The following is a 17,511-nucleotide window of genomic DNA, read 5'->3' as shown; positions in this document are numbered from 1 at the left end:
GTTGAAAAGTATATAACCACAATTGCCAGCTTCGAAAACCGGAGTTCGGACGCAACGGCCTCGGGGCTTCGACGAGTCTGTGGTGGAGAGAATAGTTTACACCAGATCCCCGAACAAATGCCCCCAAGTTCCCGGGGTTTGCGCTTGTGTTACCCGCAGAGTATATCCTTCTTGGCCCACGTCCCATTGTATCTCGGGTCCGTTGCAGACTCGCGAGAGAATCTTCAGGTGTGCAGCATCATTCTTCCTGTCGTAAAATGATTGCACTCCCTTCCGCCGAAAACGGTGGGCGGCGCTCAGCGCCGTGATGAAAGGAGAACAAAATGGCATGCCCAGGTGCCGATGTAGCGGCGAAGCGCCGCCGCGCCTACTGGACGAAGTTGAGACCGGTGGAGCCGGAGCCGAGCGTGGTGACGAGGTCGACCTCCTGAGTAGTCTTGGTCTGGATGTCGTCGGGCAACCAGTAGGCATTGCCGCAGGGAAAGACCTCGCAGCCAGACATGGGCTGCTGAGACTTGGCAGGCCACATCTGCTTGACGTTGTTGTGGTCTTTGGGGTTGACTATGGCAGAGACATCGAAGTAGGTCAGGCCATTCCAGCCACCGAATCGGACCTCACCAAGCATACCGGGGACGTTGGCAGCGCCACCCACAACGGCGTAGAAGTTACCCTCCCAAGAGTCGGCAAAGGTGACCGTCTTCTTTGTAGCATTGCTGACGGTGACGGGCTCCATCTTGCGAGAGCCAGGTCTGGGATTGAAGTAGATGGTGCGGGTCTCGTTGTCCAGAGTCCAGAAGGCGACGGTGGCGGCGTTGGCGACGGCGGCAGTGGCGGCGAGGGCCAGAACAGAGGCAGAAAAACGCATTTTGAAAGTTGTTCGATAGTAAGAGAAGATTGTCGTTTGTGATTTTGTTAGGAGTCCTCAAGAGACTGTACAGTGGTCTGACGAGCCGTGCCGCTGTGAATACTCGTTGCTTTCAAGGACTGAAGAAGCGAAAGAGCTTGAATGAAGGAGTGATAGTCCGAATACAGAGAATGACTGATGGGACAAAAATAACTGTTGCACAAGAAGAGATCCATAGTCGTCGCAGAGGAAAAGGGAGGCCGCTTTATAACCAAGGGCGCTTGGGGAGAATCTTGGCCCAATGCAGACGGCCGATGGGGAGATAGCATGCACGGACAGATTTTGCAGAGAGAATTGTCTCGTCGGTCACTAAAAGAGCGCAGAAGTAGGTCGAGAACCGTCCGAGTGGTGGAATCAAGGGGCTAGAGCAGCGTAGTACCTAGGCCTCGGGGCCAGCAACACCACCACCGGCGCAAGGACTAGCAAGGCACAACGGCATAGCCCGGGCTGTGTGGAGCCGCCCCTCTGTGGGCATCGACGTTTCCCTCTCCCCCAAAGAATTGGGACAGTCGTGTCGTGTCGTGCTGTCCGTCAGCGGTAGTAGTAGGTCGGTGCCCAGAGCAGCGGCGGTCGCTGGTGGCTGTTTCGAAGCGATATGCTCCCGAGGTGTCTCAGTGGGGGAAGTCAGCTGTCGCGGGGTGGACAATGGGCCGGTGGCGCGCTTTGCCGTTTGGCCAGTGAGGTCTGACGCACGAGGTGGCGCCAGCGGTCCTCGTCTCCTGCAGGAACAGAGCTTAGCATCGGCTCTTGTCGCTTGCTTGCGCACGCTCCTCCGCAAAGAGGCGCCTTCCGCAGAAATTATTCTTCGCTGCTGTTTCGTTGACTAGTTGCTTCGGCTTGGCGCGCGCTCGTTCGTTCGTCTGCACAAAGACCGCATGAGAAAAAAAAACCGGCACTGACAGCGGTCTGCTGTGTGCCTGACAGCGGAAGTAGGGTAAGCGCTCCTCTGCCAGCCCAGAGCTTTCCATAGTTTCAGGGGGTCCTCAGCTGGTGCACTGCGCATCGGCGGCATCGACGGCAAGCCAGAAGAACGTATCCTATTCGCGAGTGCCCATGGAAGGTATTGGAAACGGACAACATCGCAGCGCTGGGGCGCTGCAAACCCTCGTCGAAAGGTCTTGTTTTCTCCATCAAAAAAGGCTTCGACCGCTCTGAACATCCTGCGGGCGGCGGTTAGGAACTCCGTCCAGCGATCACGTTTCGGACACCAGATCCCCAATCAAACCACCAGACTTGTCGGCGGCGGCAGCCGACGCCCCCAACTCCCCACCAGGATCGCATCGCCCAACCGACCCTTGCGCATCGCCGCCATTGGCTCGGCATCTTGGTGCGTCGTAGCCCCTACCAGTACATGCGAGGCCCTGACAGGGACAGGCGACCAAGGGCCGGAGTCAGCCCCCTTTGGATTGGTCGCTCAGCTTCAGTGGACGTCCACGGGTGTGTGTGTAGTAGAATCGCTTCCACACGCCTCGTCAGCGGATGTTGATATAGCTCCCGCGTTGTCGAGCTCTCGTCCGCAGCCCCTGGTGCCAAGGACGTGGGGAAGCAGTAACCTTCAAATGGACAAGAAAGGCATGTTATTGCGCCAATTATTCATTTACGATGGGCTGTCATATTTTACACCTGCTCAAAGAGGGCATGCTGCGGCCTTTCCATCGTCCCATAGTCGCCGGCGATATCTCTGTCGTATCGACCCTGCCAAGGTGGTGCGGCGGGTATTCTCCAGGGGAAACCCTGAGAGTACTGCAATGCAGTAGGTACTAGCCCGGAGGCGGTGCTAATAATGACCAGGGACCTGGAATTCTTTCGTGAGAAGTTTGCTACGCTCCTCATTCGTCTATCAGAGGTGCTCTACTTAAGGCCTCGTGAGAACCATTTGGTTACATTCCGTGGCTGTGCAAACACTGAGACTACGGCCTGTATGCGAGTGATGCCACCCATCAAAGCGTTGCTATCCCATCTCGTCCTCGGGGGTTGCGCAAGCCGCTATTTCGGACAAGGAAGTCGACACACTCTTGTCGTGTACTGTAAATCAAAGCCGGCTTTGTAGGTCAGCAAGGTTAGGCCCCCTAGTAAAGAGCTGCGCCCCCGGGGCCGCGTCACCGAACTACATTGTACATTGCGCCTGGACCAAATTGCCCCCCCCCTCCCTTAGGGACCCATTGACTTCATGCCGTTCCAGCGATACTGCAATGATCGTGATTGAGAATACCTTGATTCATTCATCACAATATCGTGCTCTTAGGCAAGGGCATTGGCGTGTTCGCACCTAATATTTACATGGGGGCCGCCATCAGCGATTTGCCGGCTTCAAAGCCGCAGTTTAAGAGCTGGCCCCCGATTTTCCGTCAGTCTATGACAGGCACCACCCCCGCTACGAAATCCTGCCGAAGTGCCTCAGTACTTTGTCCCGGGCCATATACATGGGTTTCCGTGGTCTGTGATACGGGTTTTGAGTCGAAACACTCCGTTTGCATCGATAGTTGTTCCAGTAAGTTCACCACGAGGCACACTGAGGCGTTATACACAGCCACAAGAAGAGTCTCAGCCCTGTCATTGCTTTGAACATGTTGAGAATAACGATGACCTTCATCAACACTCACTGAAGATCGCGGTCGCCAATCATCATGTTCGTCGACACGCTCTGCCCAATATTCTCACCATTTGTCGTTGTTGTCGCCTTGCTTTAGACGGGCTGTTTCCGTGTCCCACCGAAACAACAGTTGGCGCTCCGCGAGTGCGGGTCTAGAATGCAGAGCTCGTTTTTCGAAGGCTATACGGTTAAATAGAGCTGTACTACGTGGCATTGAGATGTGGGTGCAGTTGCAGGTATGGCATGTGTTTCTCTCTTCCACGTTCAAGTTCCTGGTGGTATGGCATGTGCCTTGCTGATATCTCCGATGTAGGGCTTTGCTTCATGAACGAATTTCTCCCATAACACCTTGACCGGCAACGCATTCAACTCGCCACGTTACCGGCCGCGCTCTAAGTCGGTCTCCGCCGTCCGGTTCTGCTAGTCTAACACCAGCTTCACAGCAAGAAGCATTCCCGATGCACCGGTGCACGATATGCTCTAAGCCGTTCACAAGGGCGTATAACATGCGTTCTCACCTTCGAACACACGCCGACGACCGCCCCTTCGTTTGTGCGGTCTGCGGCAAAGCTTTCGCTCGGCAGTATGACAGAAAACGGCACGAGGCTCTGCATGCGAAAGACAAAGGTTTCATATGTAAGGGCGATTTGAAAGCTGGTGGTCAGTGGGGCTGTGGCCGAAGCTTTGTTCGTGCTGATGCCTTTGTGCCGCACTTGCGATCTGAGGCTGGCCGAACTTGCATAAAACCCCTGCTTTATGAGGAGGAAATGGAGCAACAGCAGTCATTATGGCCTAACGCTGAGTCGCAGCAATACTTCCACAATGCAGCCGCTGTACCTCAGAGCGACAAAGCTGGGCTAGAACCGACTTCAACTGTCGATTGCCACTGCCCTGCGCCGACGACAGTCATGGCTTGCGACATGTTCCTTCCTCCGGTTCTTTGGCATTGGCCATCAGTGAATGACACCGAGCGGGAGCAAAGCCTAGGTAGCGCATTTGGTATTGATTTCCCTGACTTCACTGAAAGCTACAACGCATTACCTGGTATGAATCTTGCTGGTGCGGCATACGCAATTTGGTGGAAGTCGTATTCCATGGCAATGTCACTTGAAAAGCAGCCTGTCTCTGAGTAAAGGCAGGGAATTAGTCTGATGGACACTTGGACTTTTCCCTCTATTTTTTAATGTTGGAATTTTTGTTTCTTCCAACCTATGTATTTGATCTCTGCATTAGGGATGAACTCCTTGTTGTCTTGCAGAATCCCGTCTTTCACTTCGTCAAAGTGATCCATATCCATGGAGCTAGTGCGAATACCGTGTGCTAGTACGCCGTAGGTCACGATGCGCACTGTGGCGCCATTGCCGATTCTGTGTTCCCAATCTTCTGCGAACTGTCGCAGAGCCTCCGTCTCTGCGCTCGTTACGGTCTTTATGCTGAGGTCACCGCTCTTCAACTGGTTCGAAGAGACTACTTTGATCTTGTTGATATGCCCGTTGTTGCTTTGCTCGATGGCCCTGTCTACGTGTGCCTTCAGGCTACGCGGACTCAAGGCTCTAATGTTGGTGATGGTAACCGGGTCTCGGATGTTCACGATGATTTCACGTTGTGCTTGGACGGGGGATGCTCTATGATTCACGGGGTTGTGCATGCTTCCAGCTAAGCCGCCTCTGGCGACTATACTGGCGTATGTTTGGGCCATGTTGCTCTGACTTGGGTTCATGTCCTTTACCATCTTGTATGTAGCCTTGCCGATCTCGACGGCTTCTTTCGCAGTTGCTCCCCTCGCGAGCGACATTCGCGTTGTCTTGGATCGTTGTGATGGTCTGCTGAGATATGTTGTTGGCATTCTGGAGCTCGTCTCGGATGTCGCTGATGGCTTTGATGGTATTCTGTGCGGCTGTTTTCGTTTCGTGCTGCGCGTTGCGGACTGCTTCGTGGAAATGGGCAAGGTTGGGTAGACCCTGAACTTTGATGATGAGGGTCAAGGCCCCGAAAAACGCGTGTTTGACCTTTTGCGGTTCGATGGGCGGTCCAGTCGGGCTCTCGATCGACGACATTGCTTTCTGCAGGTAGGTGTTCAATTTCGCGGCGTGCTCTCGATAGTCGGTGGGCCAGGTTTGGTCCTCAGGCCACGGGGTCGCCATGGTGCGTGCGTCGCACTTGGGCTGTGCGACGGACACCTGACTATCCAATTGACCCTTTGGAGCGTGTTGCGGCGCGATAAATGGCTGTTATTTCAAAAATTTCGTACTCGATGGTGATGATGTTTTTCGTTCTCGAACTGGAAACATGATGGAAGCTCCCCGTAATTTCAATACCCCTGACCTGGTTCGGTAGGGTTAACATTTTTCCGGCCTTATTCCATACGTATGGAACACGAACAGCCCGTATGGAATATGGAGTATGGAGTATGGAATATTCCATACTCCATCACTTATTCCGTCCGCGTATGGATAGAAAGCCTGCCCACAGACGTGCTATCAGACGTGCGTGTCCTATATAATCCTCATGCCCAGGTACTGACTTCGACTTACTGGCTGGAGCCATCTTAATTATTTGCCGAAAGGCACCCGAAATCTGCGACCTCCTCTGTCGCAGCCTCATGGCAGTCCTTCTGCAAAACCTAGAGAACATTATGACCTCCGCACAACTGTTGCGCACCAATTTCCGATCTTGTTGGAGTGAATATCATGGTCGCATTCATCTGTGCACTTCCCTGTGTGATGTGAACGCGGCACGCGTCCATTCCAAAAGGGCGACCCGTGGAAGCCGGTGAGTGCACGAAACCTTTCGTGGCTGAAGTGGAACTGGGAGTCAGTCAAATATACCCCAAGACGAGCTCTTCACCTCGACAGAGCGATTCCCCTTCCGGACGAGTACGGCAAATACCTCATGCTTAGTATTGGGTACTGTTGCAAAACTAATCAGGAAGCCCAGGATGGAGTTCTTTCGGCGCCTTCAGAGCCCGGCAAAGACTGATCGCAGCTTGGGTGTTGACCCATTTCCCACGTGGCTCCTTCCCGCCAATCTGTTCATCCTGACGTTCTCGGATAGCCAAACAGACATGGCCATTTTGCCAAGCTCTCTCTAGCCGATTGTGCCGTCCTACTAATGTTAGAGCCAGTGGACTATTCATGACTGTGTTGCCACCAACCTACCCACACACACCAGTGGTGGCTCGAATGACAACGGAGATGAGCGCAACAATCCGAGTCAATGTTGCATGTCCCCAGGTATTGGCGGCACTGAGCCGCATCCTGCCGGGCGGATATGGCGTTCGCAAGGACATGTCCAAAGAGACCAGCGAGTAGAAAGACAAAAGTCCGCATGGCGCCGCTGTAGTCTGATAGGTCTGAGGCAGGAGATGTGAGATTGAATGTACGTGAGATGCGATAACAGGGTTTGATCTTGAGGCGAGTGGCGGTGCTTCTTATACCGAGTTTCTCTGGTAGCGAATCGGGTAGTCGATACGTGCTGTTCGATCACGGTGTTCTGTTGTGACTATGTCGAGCAGCAACAAGGACGCATACTGACAAGCCGAATCCTGCCAAGGCTATGTGTACACCGTCTATCAGGCAGGGGTTACGTATTCAAACTAGCTCGTTCTACTCTGAGACGTGTCCTCATCCCATACATAGATGTCGCAGTCGGCCTTATGTGTTGCTCAGAGACAATGTACATCTATGGGCTCTACACAGCAGCCTGTAGCTACCGTACACGCTGACCAAAACACATAGATGAAGCACCCAAACGACCGGAGCTTATGGGCTATTTTGCCACCTCTCCAATATGTCACGAAATTTCTTATATAGCTTTGAACCACACCACAGAATCTTTGCATGCTCGCGAGCGGGTGAAGAGAGATGGTCTGGCTGTGCAATGCTAGGTCACATAATAGATGTGCGGGACCTATAACATTCCTATAGATGCCGCATATACAGTAACGATCTCCAGTGGGTGCGTCCAAAATAGCGGAGCGACACTCAGAAGAATCCGAAAGAAGGAGAAAGGGTGAGTGCCCCTCATCTGATGAAGGGGCTTCTGTGGGTCGGGATTAAAGGGCTCGGCCCAATACACCCAGCCATGCGGCAGGTATGGGTGGGCACGACGGAAGGTTTTCGTATCGGGCCGTTTTGGTGACGAGTGTTTGGGCCGTATGGCTTGGCATACACGTCGAGCTGCGCATTTAGATATCGTCTTCCTTCGAGACAACGTCACGCTCATTGGAGAAACTTTTCATCGTACGACGATTCCAACCGTCGAACCTCACCGCATTGCATGATGCTGTGCGCCACCAATGGCAGTACCTCGCCTTGACGAAATGCAGCTGTTATCATTCAATAAATCATATGCGCAATGGAGCAACCTATATGACGTGTACGTGGTATTACTTGAAGTTTAGAGTTTTATGAAGTGCTCGCATCGACTACGAGATTCTAAGGATGAACTCGCCACCTTCCGTTTACGGCCCTATCGTAGGGATCAGGGTGCTGGCGATTTGAAGTCAAAGCCGAGAACGCAAGTCGCGCCACCGTGACTGCAGGTGAGCCTACGCTCCAGGTTCCATATTCCGTGTGAATGCAGACACTGCGCGACTGGGAGTCGTCAGGGCTGACCTGGGCAGACCCGGGTTCCTTGTCCAGATGTGTCGGACTCATCCCTACGCTAAGACCTCGCGAATCTACTGAAAATGCTCGAAACCCGGGAAAAGAACAAAGCTAGCAGCCCAGTGCAGGCACTCAAATGTGACACATCTCATACCCAGTGCCGCCTATTCTTCCGTGGTCGCGTCAACCGAAGCACTGCAAAAGCCGCGCTCTTTCGCCCTTAACCCAAATTGGCTCGGAGTTAAGAATGACCGTTTCATGCTATTCACTATGCACCTATACTAATCTATTACTGGCTTGGATTACTGTTCACTGTCTCATGTGATGCCCGCCCTCGGCATGATCCTAGTGGGCTCATTGCCACGCCAAACGCTGCTGCAACTTCGGCGTTCGTGTCGCCTTTGGCGCCGAGATGAGTAACAACAATCCCAAAAGCTGCTTCCTGAATAGAACGAGCCATTTGTACGGGATTGGTGGAGCAATTCGGGGCATGCTGGGGGGTCGGTGGCGGGGTCTCGCCGACAACAGCTCTTAGGTCGATGTCCTTATAGCGCGGTCCGATTCTAAGACCCGGCTCGGAGTTCGGTGAAGAGTTCCGCGTGGTGATTTCGTAGCCACACGATATTGATGGGACTGGAGACGGGGACATCTATTGCAGGTGGCACTGAGGCACTCAAATTCGCACCCTTATCGCCGCATTTTTGACCCAAAATTTGCGCGTCTCGGACAATCAGTCACCCGAGCCTCCACCGGAGCGCCAACATGGTGACGCTTTCAAGCGGCCGCCCACGCCAAAAGCGTCATCTGCGTCAATATCAAATGAGGAAGAAGGTCAAAACTGTCTCAAAGTGCAACCTTTACTATAGCGGCAAAGTCAAGATCAGAATAGCAGTAAACAGGGGCAGAGATGACCTTGTAATTAGCCGGAGCTTGGTCTATACTTGTGAGCTGGGTAGCTTCACTACCTAATGAGCTTCGTTGGCCATCAAGTGTTAACACGAGTCTCTCTACCGCAATTAGTGGTGGCGCTCGCTTGTATGAATGGCAACTCTGGTACTCTCACCGTGCAACATGCGTAATAAGTTGATCGATGGAGGAGTTGGGCTTAGGAACCGAATCAGCCGCACGGCGCGACAACGCGGCGCCGGTAGCAAAGTGATTTGGCGCCAATAGCTATCGCCATTTGCGAGAAGTTCATGGCACCTGCAATATGCTAACCCACTGGTCATCGTTGAAATACAATGATAAGCTCATCAATTAATTATGGTCGACTTGTTTCCCCCATGGCCGCCAGCTGCTACCGCATTGCGCTGATCACAGTATCTTACCTCGACCGCAGCCGGTTAATTACGGGAGAAAGAGAAGCATTTAAGTCATTTACGTCACATCGTCCTGGGGCTAGTTGAGATCACGTCGCATATCTGAACGCCAGCACTCTTAACGCCTTGTTGTTTCATCGAGGCAATAGAGTCGCTTGACAAATCGCTTGACAAAGTATTGAATAGAGTCGCTTGACAAAGTATTGTGCCCCGATTAAAAGCTTTTGTTTCTTTGCACAATGCATGCTTGCGACAGCGGCGTGTCCCGCCTTTACTCCGAAACCTCCAGGAGGCTCTATACAAACGACACACAGGGGCCTAGCTACTGAAGCGGCATGAATTGAGTTGGAAATTTACGGCACACACCGTCTCTAAATAGCACGACCATGCCACGCCTCAAGCAGTATATCGACCATCTCGCTTTGTCCGTGGGCCAGAGCGTACGAAAATGCTGTCCGGCCGCACAGATCCGTGGCCAAGATATCTACATGTCCTGACATCAGTAACGCCCTCACAGCTCCCAGGTGGCCCCCAATGACTGCTGCAGATAACGGATTCAGGCCAAAAATGTGCTTGCTATTAACATCCACATTCTCGAATCGGAGCAAAGCGCTCACAACTTGATCGTACCCTGCAGCAGCAGCAAGATACAGCGGCGTCTGGCCAGCAGTGTCTGCAGTGGTGACAATAATATGATCGATTTGTAACAGAAGTCTGACAATTTCGAGTTGTCCAGCTTCGATAGCCTTGGATAAAGCGGTCCGACCGTATCCATCGCTCATGTTCACGTCCACGCGTGCTCCCAGGAGCAACTGAACAATGTAACAGTGGCCATTTGCGGCAGCCAAATGTAATGCATCGCTTGAAGGTTGAACATTAGCTCGCATAAGACTTTGAAGAGACCTCTGAGCGGTGTCCAGCCGTCCACATTTTGCTGCCCAACATAACGCTGCAGGCTGACCGCACACAGCATCGCGTTGGTACAGGCATGCATGTAACACCCTTCGAAGTCGGCGACTCGCACGAGCTATAGCATTCAAGTCTCTCAAATGTTCTAGATGTACTGCGACGCATAGTAGCAGTTCGTCGGGCAGGCGGTAGGGCATCGTTTTCCGTATGGTTCATTCTGACCGGCCCGAAGGCGCGGAGTATGGTGTCGGCTGGTGTCCGCCGTGGTAGAAACCGTAACGCAGTCTTGCGTGGAATGAATCGAAATAAGCCTCGCCCTTATAGGCCACGGCCAAATGTCAACCGGTAAGAACAAGTTGGCCTCAAAGTTAAGGTTTAGGCGGTAAAGTTGCGTGCCCGCGCTTAGTGTACAGTGCCGTTTGGTCTTTCCATACGGAAGATCTAATTACGCACCGGGAGAAACCAATGGCTGCGGCATTGCTTTAGGATTAAATGGATTCGTCTTGTAGCACCTGCAGCCCCGCACACCGACCCCATACGACTTGGTGCTATTGCAGGCTCGTTTGAGAGTCAGCATCCCCGCTTGGCAAAATGAAACGCGCGTTCGCCCTGGTTGAGTTTTCTGTCAGCATATTCGCACGAGGTACAAACCAATTGGCATGAGTCGCTACCAGTATTGCTGCCACAATCACGCATTCTAATGTCCCGGCCCCGACATGCTTGTGCGGTTCTCAAGTGTCATCGACCATTGCAGTTCCTTTTCATAGAAGGTTGGCAAAATTGCCATTGTTTGGATATGACGTTTCTACGATGTGATGTGATGTGATATCATTCAACGTCCGGGGAGCGTTTACGCTGAAGCCCCTATCGGGGCAAAGGACATGCTGGGGTAGCTAAGGTACAAGAACATCCCGCCTCTCTGTCCAGCATCTCAACGGCACGAGGGCGCTGTATCAGCGAAGGGGCATTCTCGTCAGCGGGAAGGAACCCCGCCCAGTCCAGAACTCTCCTGCACATGTAGACATAATCGAGCTTCAAGCCTCAAAGCCAAGAAGCCGTGTCTTCTCCATCGCCAGTAGCTACGATGGCAAGCTGCGCAGCTGGGTGAGGAAGATTTTTCAAGGGGCAAAGAACCCACGGCGGCTAGGACGCTGTTGTCTGATGGAAGGTCGTTCCGATCCAGGGCCATCGATGAGAGCTCTGCATAATGTGGCCCATCGATATGTCTGTCATTGTGGTATTTGCAAGGCCTGGCAATGGCACGGGCGGCAGCCGAGGCTGCTGAAGAAAAACTGTAGTCTCTGGGCAACAGATGTTAAGGTCGGCCGGGGCTACTTTTGGTAGTCGCTGTGGGCGGTGGCATCAAGATCACGCGTCGGGGGTTCAGGGGCGTTTTAAGCCCAAAAAGTCGTAGGCTGTAGAAGCCAGCGTCGGGGGGCGTATCGAGACCCAAAGGTCGCGGTGAGACGCCGACAGTCAGGCTGGAAGCACGAGTGTTATCTGGGCAGCAGGTGCTGAAAATGTTGTCGGAGCGGGGGCGAGCCGCGAAGGTAGCTGGGATCGCATGTGTAACGGAGCCTGGGTAGGATCCTAAGGTTTGCTGTTGCTTAGGAGGTAAGCTAGGTTTGACGAGCAGTAAACGATTCAACAAGAGTCCGTTAAGAAGCTTTGAAGACTTCTCATTCAGATGAATGCTTAGATTGATCACTGAAGATCTGGCTATCTACTCTTGGGTAAAGACTGTAGTATATATATCCATCCAGCTCTTCACTGATCCTGCCTGATCACTTGGATCACCGTGATCCTCGTGAGCCTGGCTCACCTGGATCACCGTGCTCTTCGTGATCCATGGGTGCACGTGCTTGCTCACGTGACCCTTCTTGTCCCCTCTTGGGCTTCTGCCTGTCGTATGCACGACAGGGGTCCTGCTGGCTTCCCTTTGGTCCAGTCGTTGGGCGGCCTGCCTTGCGGCCGTCCTTGGTTTGTAACAGCATGGTCCCAAGTAGTCGAAGGCTAGTCTTGCCCGGAAGGTCGCGAGCGGCGGTGAGCCAGACGAGCAGACAATGCTGCGCCCGAGCGACCGAGGCTGTACCGAAAGGCGCGAGCGCAAAGGCTCTGATTGTGACGACGAGCACCGCGAGCGAAGGCGAACTCTCGAAATCCCTTCGTCTGGACAGCCGCTAATGCCACGATGGGTGCCGAGCTGCACGTGCTGTCCATTGGTCTGTGAAACGTTCATGGCTTAGTTTGTAAGTGCCTGGCCTGGTGGGCGACCTCTCCGCTTAGGTCCGTAGACTATGTCAATATCAAGCCGCTCATTCACGTAGACCGTTACCAGCACTGCTGCCTACTATCGGTGGCGATAGCTTCAGGCAACCTGGCTTCTGCCTGTCGTGTCTCAGATGCCTGCCTCAATCGGCACAGGTATAAAATACCGACTACAGTCAATCGTTAGATAGAAGAATCAAGAGTCTTTTGTTGCCCAATTCGCTGGGGACCTTCTGCCCGGTCGTCAGTTAGTCATGAATACGTGCAGTGCGACAGGGTCCGTTAACACCAGCCCCATCAACACCCGAGCCGTCCACACCTGGCGGGGCCCGAGCCTCTCGGCGAGACGAGGATCGACTATTCCGACAATTCCGCGGCTGGACTTGGTCTCAACGAAGCAGAAACACAAAATCATGGGTGTGGGAACATGGCTTTAACATCGAGAAAGGTTCGGATAGGCGATGGGTCTGCAGAGTGTGCATCGAACGAAACAGGCCAAAGCCCGGCAACGTGATTTCCATTGGCACCCAAAACGCTGAGCGGCACCTCTGGGACCACCACAAGATTCTCGATCCCTCTGGAAAACGTTCCGCGCCAGGGCCTCGGAAGAAGCCGTCTACGGGATATCAGACGATAACGAATGCCTTCAATCTCGATGTAAACGCGCATCGAGAACAAGCTATTGCGAACCACATGATCAAGAGCTTCGACCGGAATGTCTTTCAGCGTCTAGTAGTGGAATGGGTCGTCGAGAGCAACCTCTCCTTCCGGCAACCCGAGAACCAGAGGTTGCGGGCTATTTTCGAGGGGCAATTGCTAGACAGGCCGAACCACTTTGCTACGGAGGCCGCGTTACGGACGCCGTGTGGCTGAACTTCCAAATCGGGCAGTCCTGCATTCCATGCCACGCGCGCTGCCCCTTCCACCAGATGGCTGGCTTTCGTTCCGGTGCTTTTTCCCAGCCATCCGTAGGGAGTCGCTCAAGCAATCGAAATATTGTCGACTGCATTCTATCGTCATCGTACACAAATGCACGGAAGTCGACACAAGCACTCGCCATACGAGGTCTCTTTCCTAGACGAAATCCACTTCAGCCTTCCACAATCCAAGTCACGACATGACCGTTACTGCTCTCGCACCCGATGCTGTCTTTGACCCCGAGCTTCACTACGGCGATGGCGACGACAACGCCTTGTACAACCTATTTGCGACATGGCCGGAGAACTATTTCAGCAGCCTTCCTAAGCCACACGGCAATCGCGGAGTCGACGAGCCCTATTGGGAATTACGGCGGTCACGAATCTTCCTGGACGACTGCTTCCGCGGTCGCGGAACGCGGCGGCTGTTCACCCCTGTAGTGCCAGGCCCGGACAAGCTTGAGAGAGAGCGCTTGCGCGAACAGGCATATTCGGACGGTATCGAGCAACGCACGAGAACCACGGTCACTTTCCGGTCCGCTCTACATTTCGCTCACGAACAGGCCAAGTTCGACACTTCACTAGCTCTGGAATTGGCTCAGTTTTGCCCAACGCTTGCCGCGCCTCGAGCTGCTCCAGGCCGCCAATACCCAACATCAGCGATCTTATTGCCGACGTCAGTATCGGCGCTGCCGCCCCTGCCGCCACCAACGCAAGAGGAGTACGAAGAATGGGACGGTCTATCAGACACCGCATCTGACAGTCACTGTGCCTCGGTGCATATCCGCAACCCGCCAATTCCTAGCCCTGCCATGGTATCGGCCGATGCCCTGCAATCGCACGTCAACGAATTTGCGAGGGAAAACGGGTTTGGTGTTGTCAGACGCAACGGTTCCGGCAGTCGAATGCGGAAGACCAGATACGTGTTCCAATGCGATCGCTACGGCGAGCCTTGTACATCAAGGGGTGCAGGTCTCCGCAAAAGGCGGTCGCGCAAGTGCGGGTGCAAGTGGAAGGTCGTCGCCGAGGCCCTCGAACAGAACGGCTACATGTGGACACTGCGGGCGTTTGCCGACCCTCAGCACAGTCAACACAACCACGACCTTAGCATGAGTCTCTCAGCGCATCCAATCCATCGGAGACTTACTGATTCCGTCAAGGCAACAATTGAAGCGACAAGCCGACGAGTCGGGATCAGGGCACGCGATGTCCGTGGCATCGTTCAGCAAAAGCATCTCGGAACGCACTACACGAGAAAGGACATATACAACGCTAGGGCACTCTTGCGTCGCGAAAAGCTCGGCGGATTGGGTCCGACCGCTGCCTTGATCAGACTGTTTGATGAGAGGGGCGTTCCATATATCGTGAAGTGGTCAACGACAGAGCCTGGCCGCCTTGTTGGCCTGGTCTGGACCTTCCCATACTGTCTCCGAATGTGGAAACGCTTTCCGGAAATTATGAGTTTCGACAACACATACAATACAAACCGCTTCAAACTACCGCTTTTCCAGGTTACAGGGCAAACCTGCCTGAGATCCGTCTATAATGCGGCGTTCGGCTTGATCGATAACGAGAGACGTGAAGGGTTTCAGTTCCTCACGGAAGCGGTCAGGGAACTGACCGAGAGGCATGGAGTTCCGCTACCAGATGTCGTAATCACGGACTACGATCAGGCGATGAAGGAAGCTCTAGACAACCAGTTTCCCGATAGCCAACAACAGCTTTGTATCCACCATGTCAACGCAAACGTCCTCCTTAATGCGAAGCGCAAGTGGAAGAACGCCAAAGAAAGTGAGGAGAGCGACGGAGGTGGTAGCTCTTGCGGCAAGCAGGCTCACCTGGCGTTGACGCCGAGGGATGTGGAAGCTTTGCTCGCAGTGGAGCGACAAATCAACCCGCTGGCCCAGGGTAACCTCTCTGCACCTGTGCCGCACAACTATCGCGGCGTCCTCGAACTGTGGAAGTTCGTTGTGTTTGCCGAGACAAAAGAAGAACACGAGAAGGCATGGGCCAAGCTGTGTGACGAGCTCAATGACCAGCAAGCCATCCTCATGTACCTTTACAGGACATACCTGCCCATAAGAGCACAGTGGGCACAATGCTTCATCAAGAAACACCGCAATTTCGGGGTTCGTGTGACGTCTGGTACCGAGGCCAGCAACAACAACGTCAAGAGCTACCTGCTCAATGGGATGAGCAATTTGTACTCTCTGTTTGAGGCTATTGAGGCCATGCTCACTGATCAAGAGCGAGATTTTATCGATGCCTGTGCGCAGGACGAGGTGCTCACTTCTGGCACATATTCAGGTCCTGGCTCAGAGTATCTGGGAGAGCTGCGCACGGTCATGTCAGAGCCGGGGCTCAGGCTTATTACCAAACAACATCGGCGCGCATTGAGATCGATACCAAGCAGATCACGACCTTGGCCGGAGCCGATCGAAGAATGTAGCGGGGATTGTTCCGTCTCGTGGCAATTGGGGATTTCCTGCTGCCATACAATCTACAACAAATTAGCAGCGGGCACGGCCTTAACGAAATGGGATGTTCACCCTCGGTGGCATCTTAGGGAACCAACCTCATGCAATCCCTATCGTCGGATCCTCGACCCTAAGATTGCAGCATGCCTCCGTGGTCGGCCGAAAAATACCACACAGCCTGTCCCTGAAGACATGAACATTCGGCCGTCCAGCCGTAGTCGACCAGCAATGGACAAGGCTGGTAAGGGCAGAAAGCGAACTCGCAAGTCAGCTATCCTTGGGTCGGGCAAGCAGATAGGTGTGCAACAAGCTGGCTGCAGAAGGCAACCCAGCATACGGAGGCGACGGTCAGAATGGGAGACCATCTCAGATGAAGAGGAGCAGGACGCTCTACCGAAGCGCAGACGGCAAAGTGCCCGGAAGCGACCTGCAACACCAGCACCGTCAGCCTTGACTAGCCCTGGTGGCGAGGAAACCCGCAAGGAGTGCATTATTGTGCGAGTGTAATTTGGGTCAGTTCCAGAGGAGATGGTATGCCCGCTGAGGGCGACCCTCAAGTGCTAGCCAAATATGAATCTGCTGTTGTCTTCGCCTGGGCACGATACTGAAGGGCTATGTTTTGCCAACCAAAGCGCCCCAGAACCAGGAACTGATACACTACCTTGTGGCTGAATGCCGCGATGATGGAATGCAAGACTGCCCGATTTGGAAGTTCAGCCACACGGCGTCCGTAACGCGGCCTCCGTAGCAAAGTGGTTCGGCCTGTCTAGCAATTGCCATGCAATATGCGGGATCATGCTGGCCAGACCGCCATTCCGCACAAAAACAGAACCTGAGGAGGAGAGATACACAATCCCCAAGCAACTCAAGAGGACACCAATAATAACCTCTGTCTTCATGACGAAGATGATCTGATTGCCTTCATTAATGTTGTGTGCGCGTTCATAATTCCCGTCGCGGATCTTACAATGCGGGTATCCACACCGTACGTCTGACAATTTAGAGTCTCATTCGCTAGCACGAGCAACTGTGCAAGCAAGACGACAGACGGGACCAACAATGGCGTCCACGGAAGTCACGAAAGGAACGACGCGTCTCCGGTCGAACGGAGACTGGGAGGTGTGGAGTGACAATTTCATGATGAAGGCCATAGAACGAACGTCTGGGCTCTGGTAGATCCAGACAAGGAAGATGAACCAATCAAACGCCCACTACAACCGTACTTTGCAGACTACCCCGGAAGAGTCCATGGAACTGCAACAGCTGGATCGACGCCGTCGGGACCAAAATCAACAGCCAGAAGGCAGAGGAGCTCTCAGACTCAAACATCCGAGACTGTTGACGATGAAATCCAAGTGATCGGTGGGACGGAACCTGAGACGGAGCGGGGCCACGACACACTGCGAGCACGAGGCTACCACGAACTTACCACTCGAGACCGAGACTGTAACGGGCTACGCCCAGCTGGACAAGGCAGCGCCTCGTCAGTCGCCAGAGCGCCGTTGCCTGAGCAACGG

General features: G+C 53.7%; 2 protein-coding genes across 2 annotated transcripts; both read right to left on the bottom strand.

The window, feature by feature from the left end:
* Nucleotides 1-367: 367 nt before the first annotated feature.
* On the bottom strand, nucleotides 368-865 carry PLICBS_000064 (uncharacterized protein; the record flags this gene model as incomplete). Its single annotated transcript, XM_065599498.1, has 1 exon — nucleotides 368-865. The coding sequence occupies one exon, from the start codon at nucleotides 863-865 to the stop codon at nucleotides 368-370; it is 498 nt and encodes a 165-aa protein (XP_065455570.1).
* A 3,812-nt stretch (nucleotides 866-4,677) lies between these two features.
* On the bottom strand, nucleotides 4,678-5,641 carry PLICBS_000063 (uncharacterized protein; the record flags this gene model as incomplete). The annotated part of the gene is made up of 2 exons (XM_065599497.1): nucleotides 4,678-5,171; nucleotides 5,227-5,641. 2 exons carry the CDS (start codon nucleotides 5,639-5,641, stop codon nucleotides 4,678-4,680), a joined length of 909 nt encoding a protein of 302 aa, XP_065455569.1.
* Between the last annotated feature and the right edge of the window lie 11,870 nt (nucleotides 5,642-17,511).

This window comes from Purpureocillium lilacinum, assembly GCF_023168085.1.
Source record: "Purpureocillium lilacinum CBS 284.36 DNA, scaffold_1, whole genome shotgun sequence".
NCBI classification, from domain to species: domain Eukaryota; kingdom Fungi; phylum Ascomycota; class Sordariomycetes; order Hypocreales; family Ophiocordycipitaceae; genus Purpureocillium; species Purpureocillium lilacinum.
This window is presented reverse-complemented; position numbering and strand designations above follow the sequence as displayed.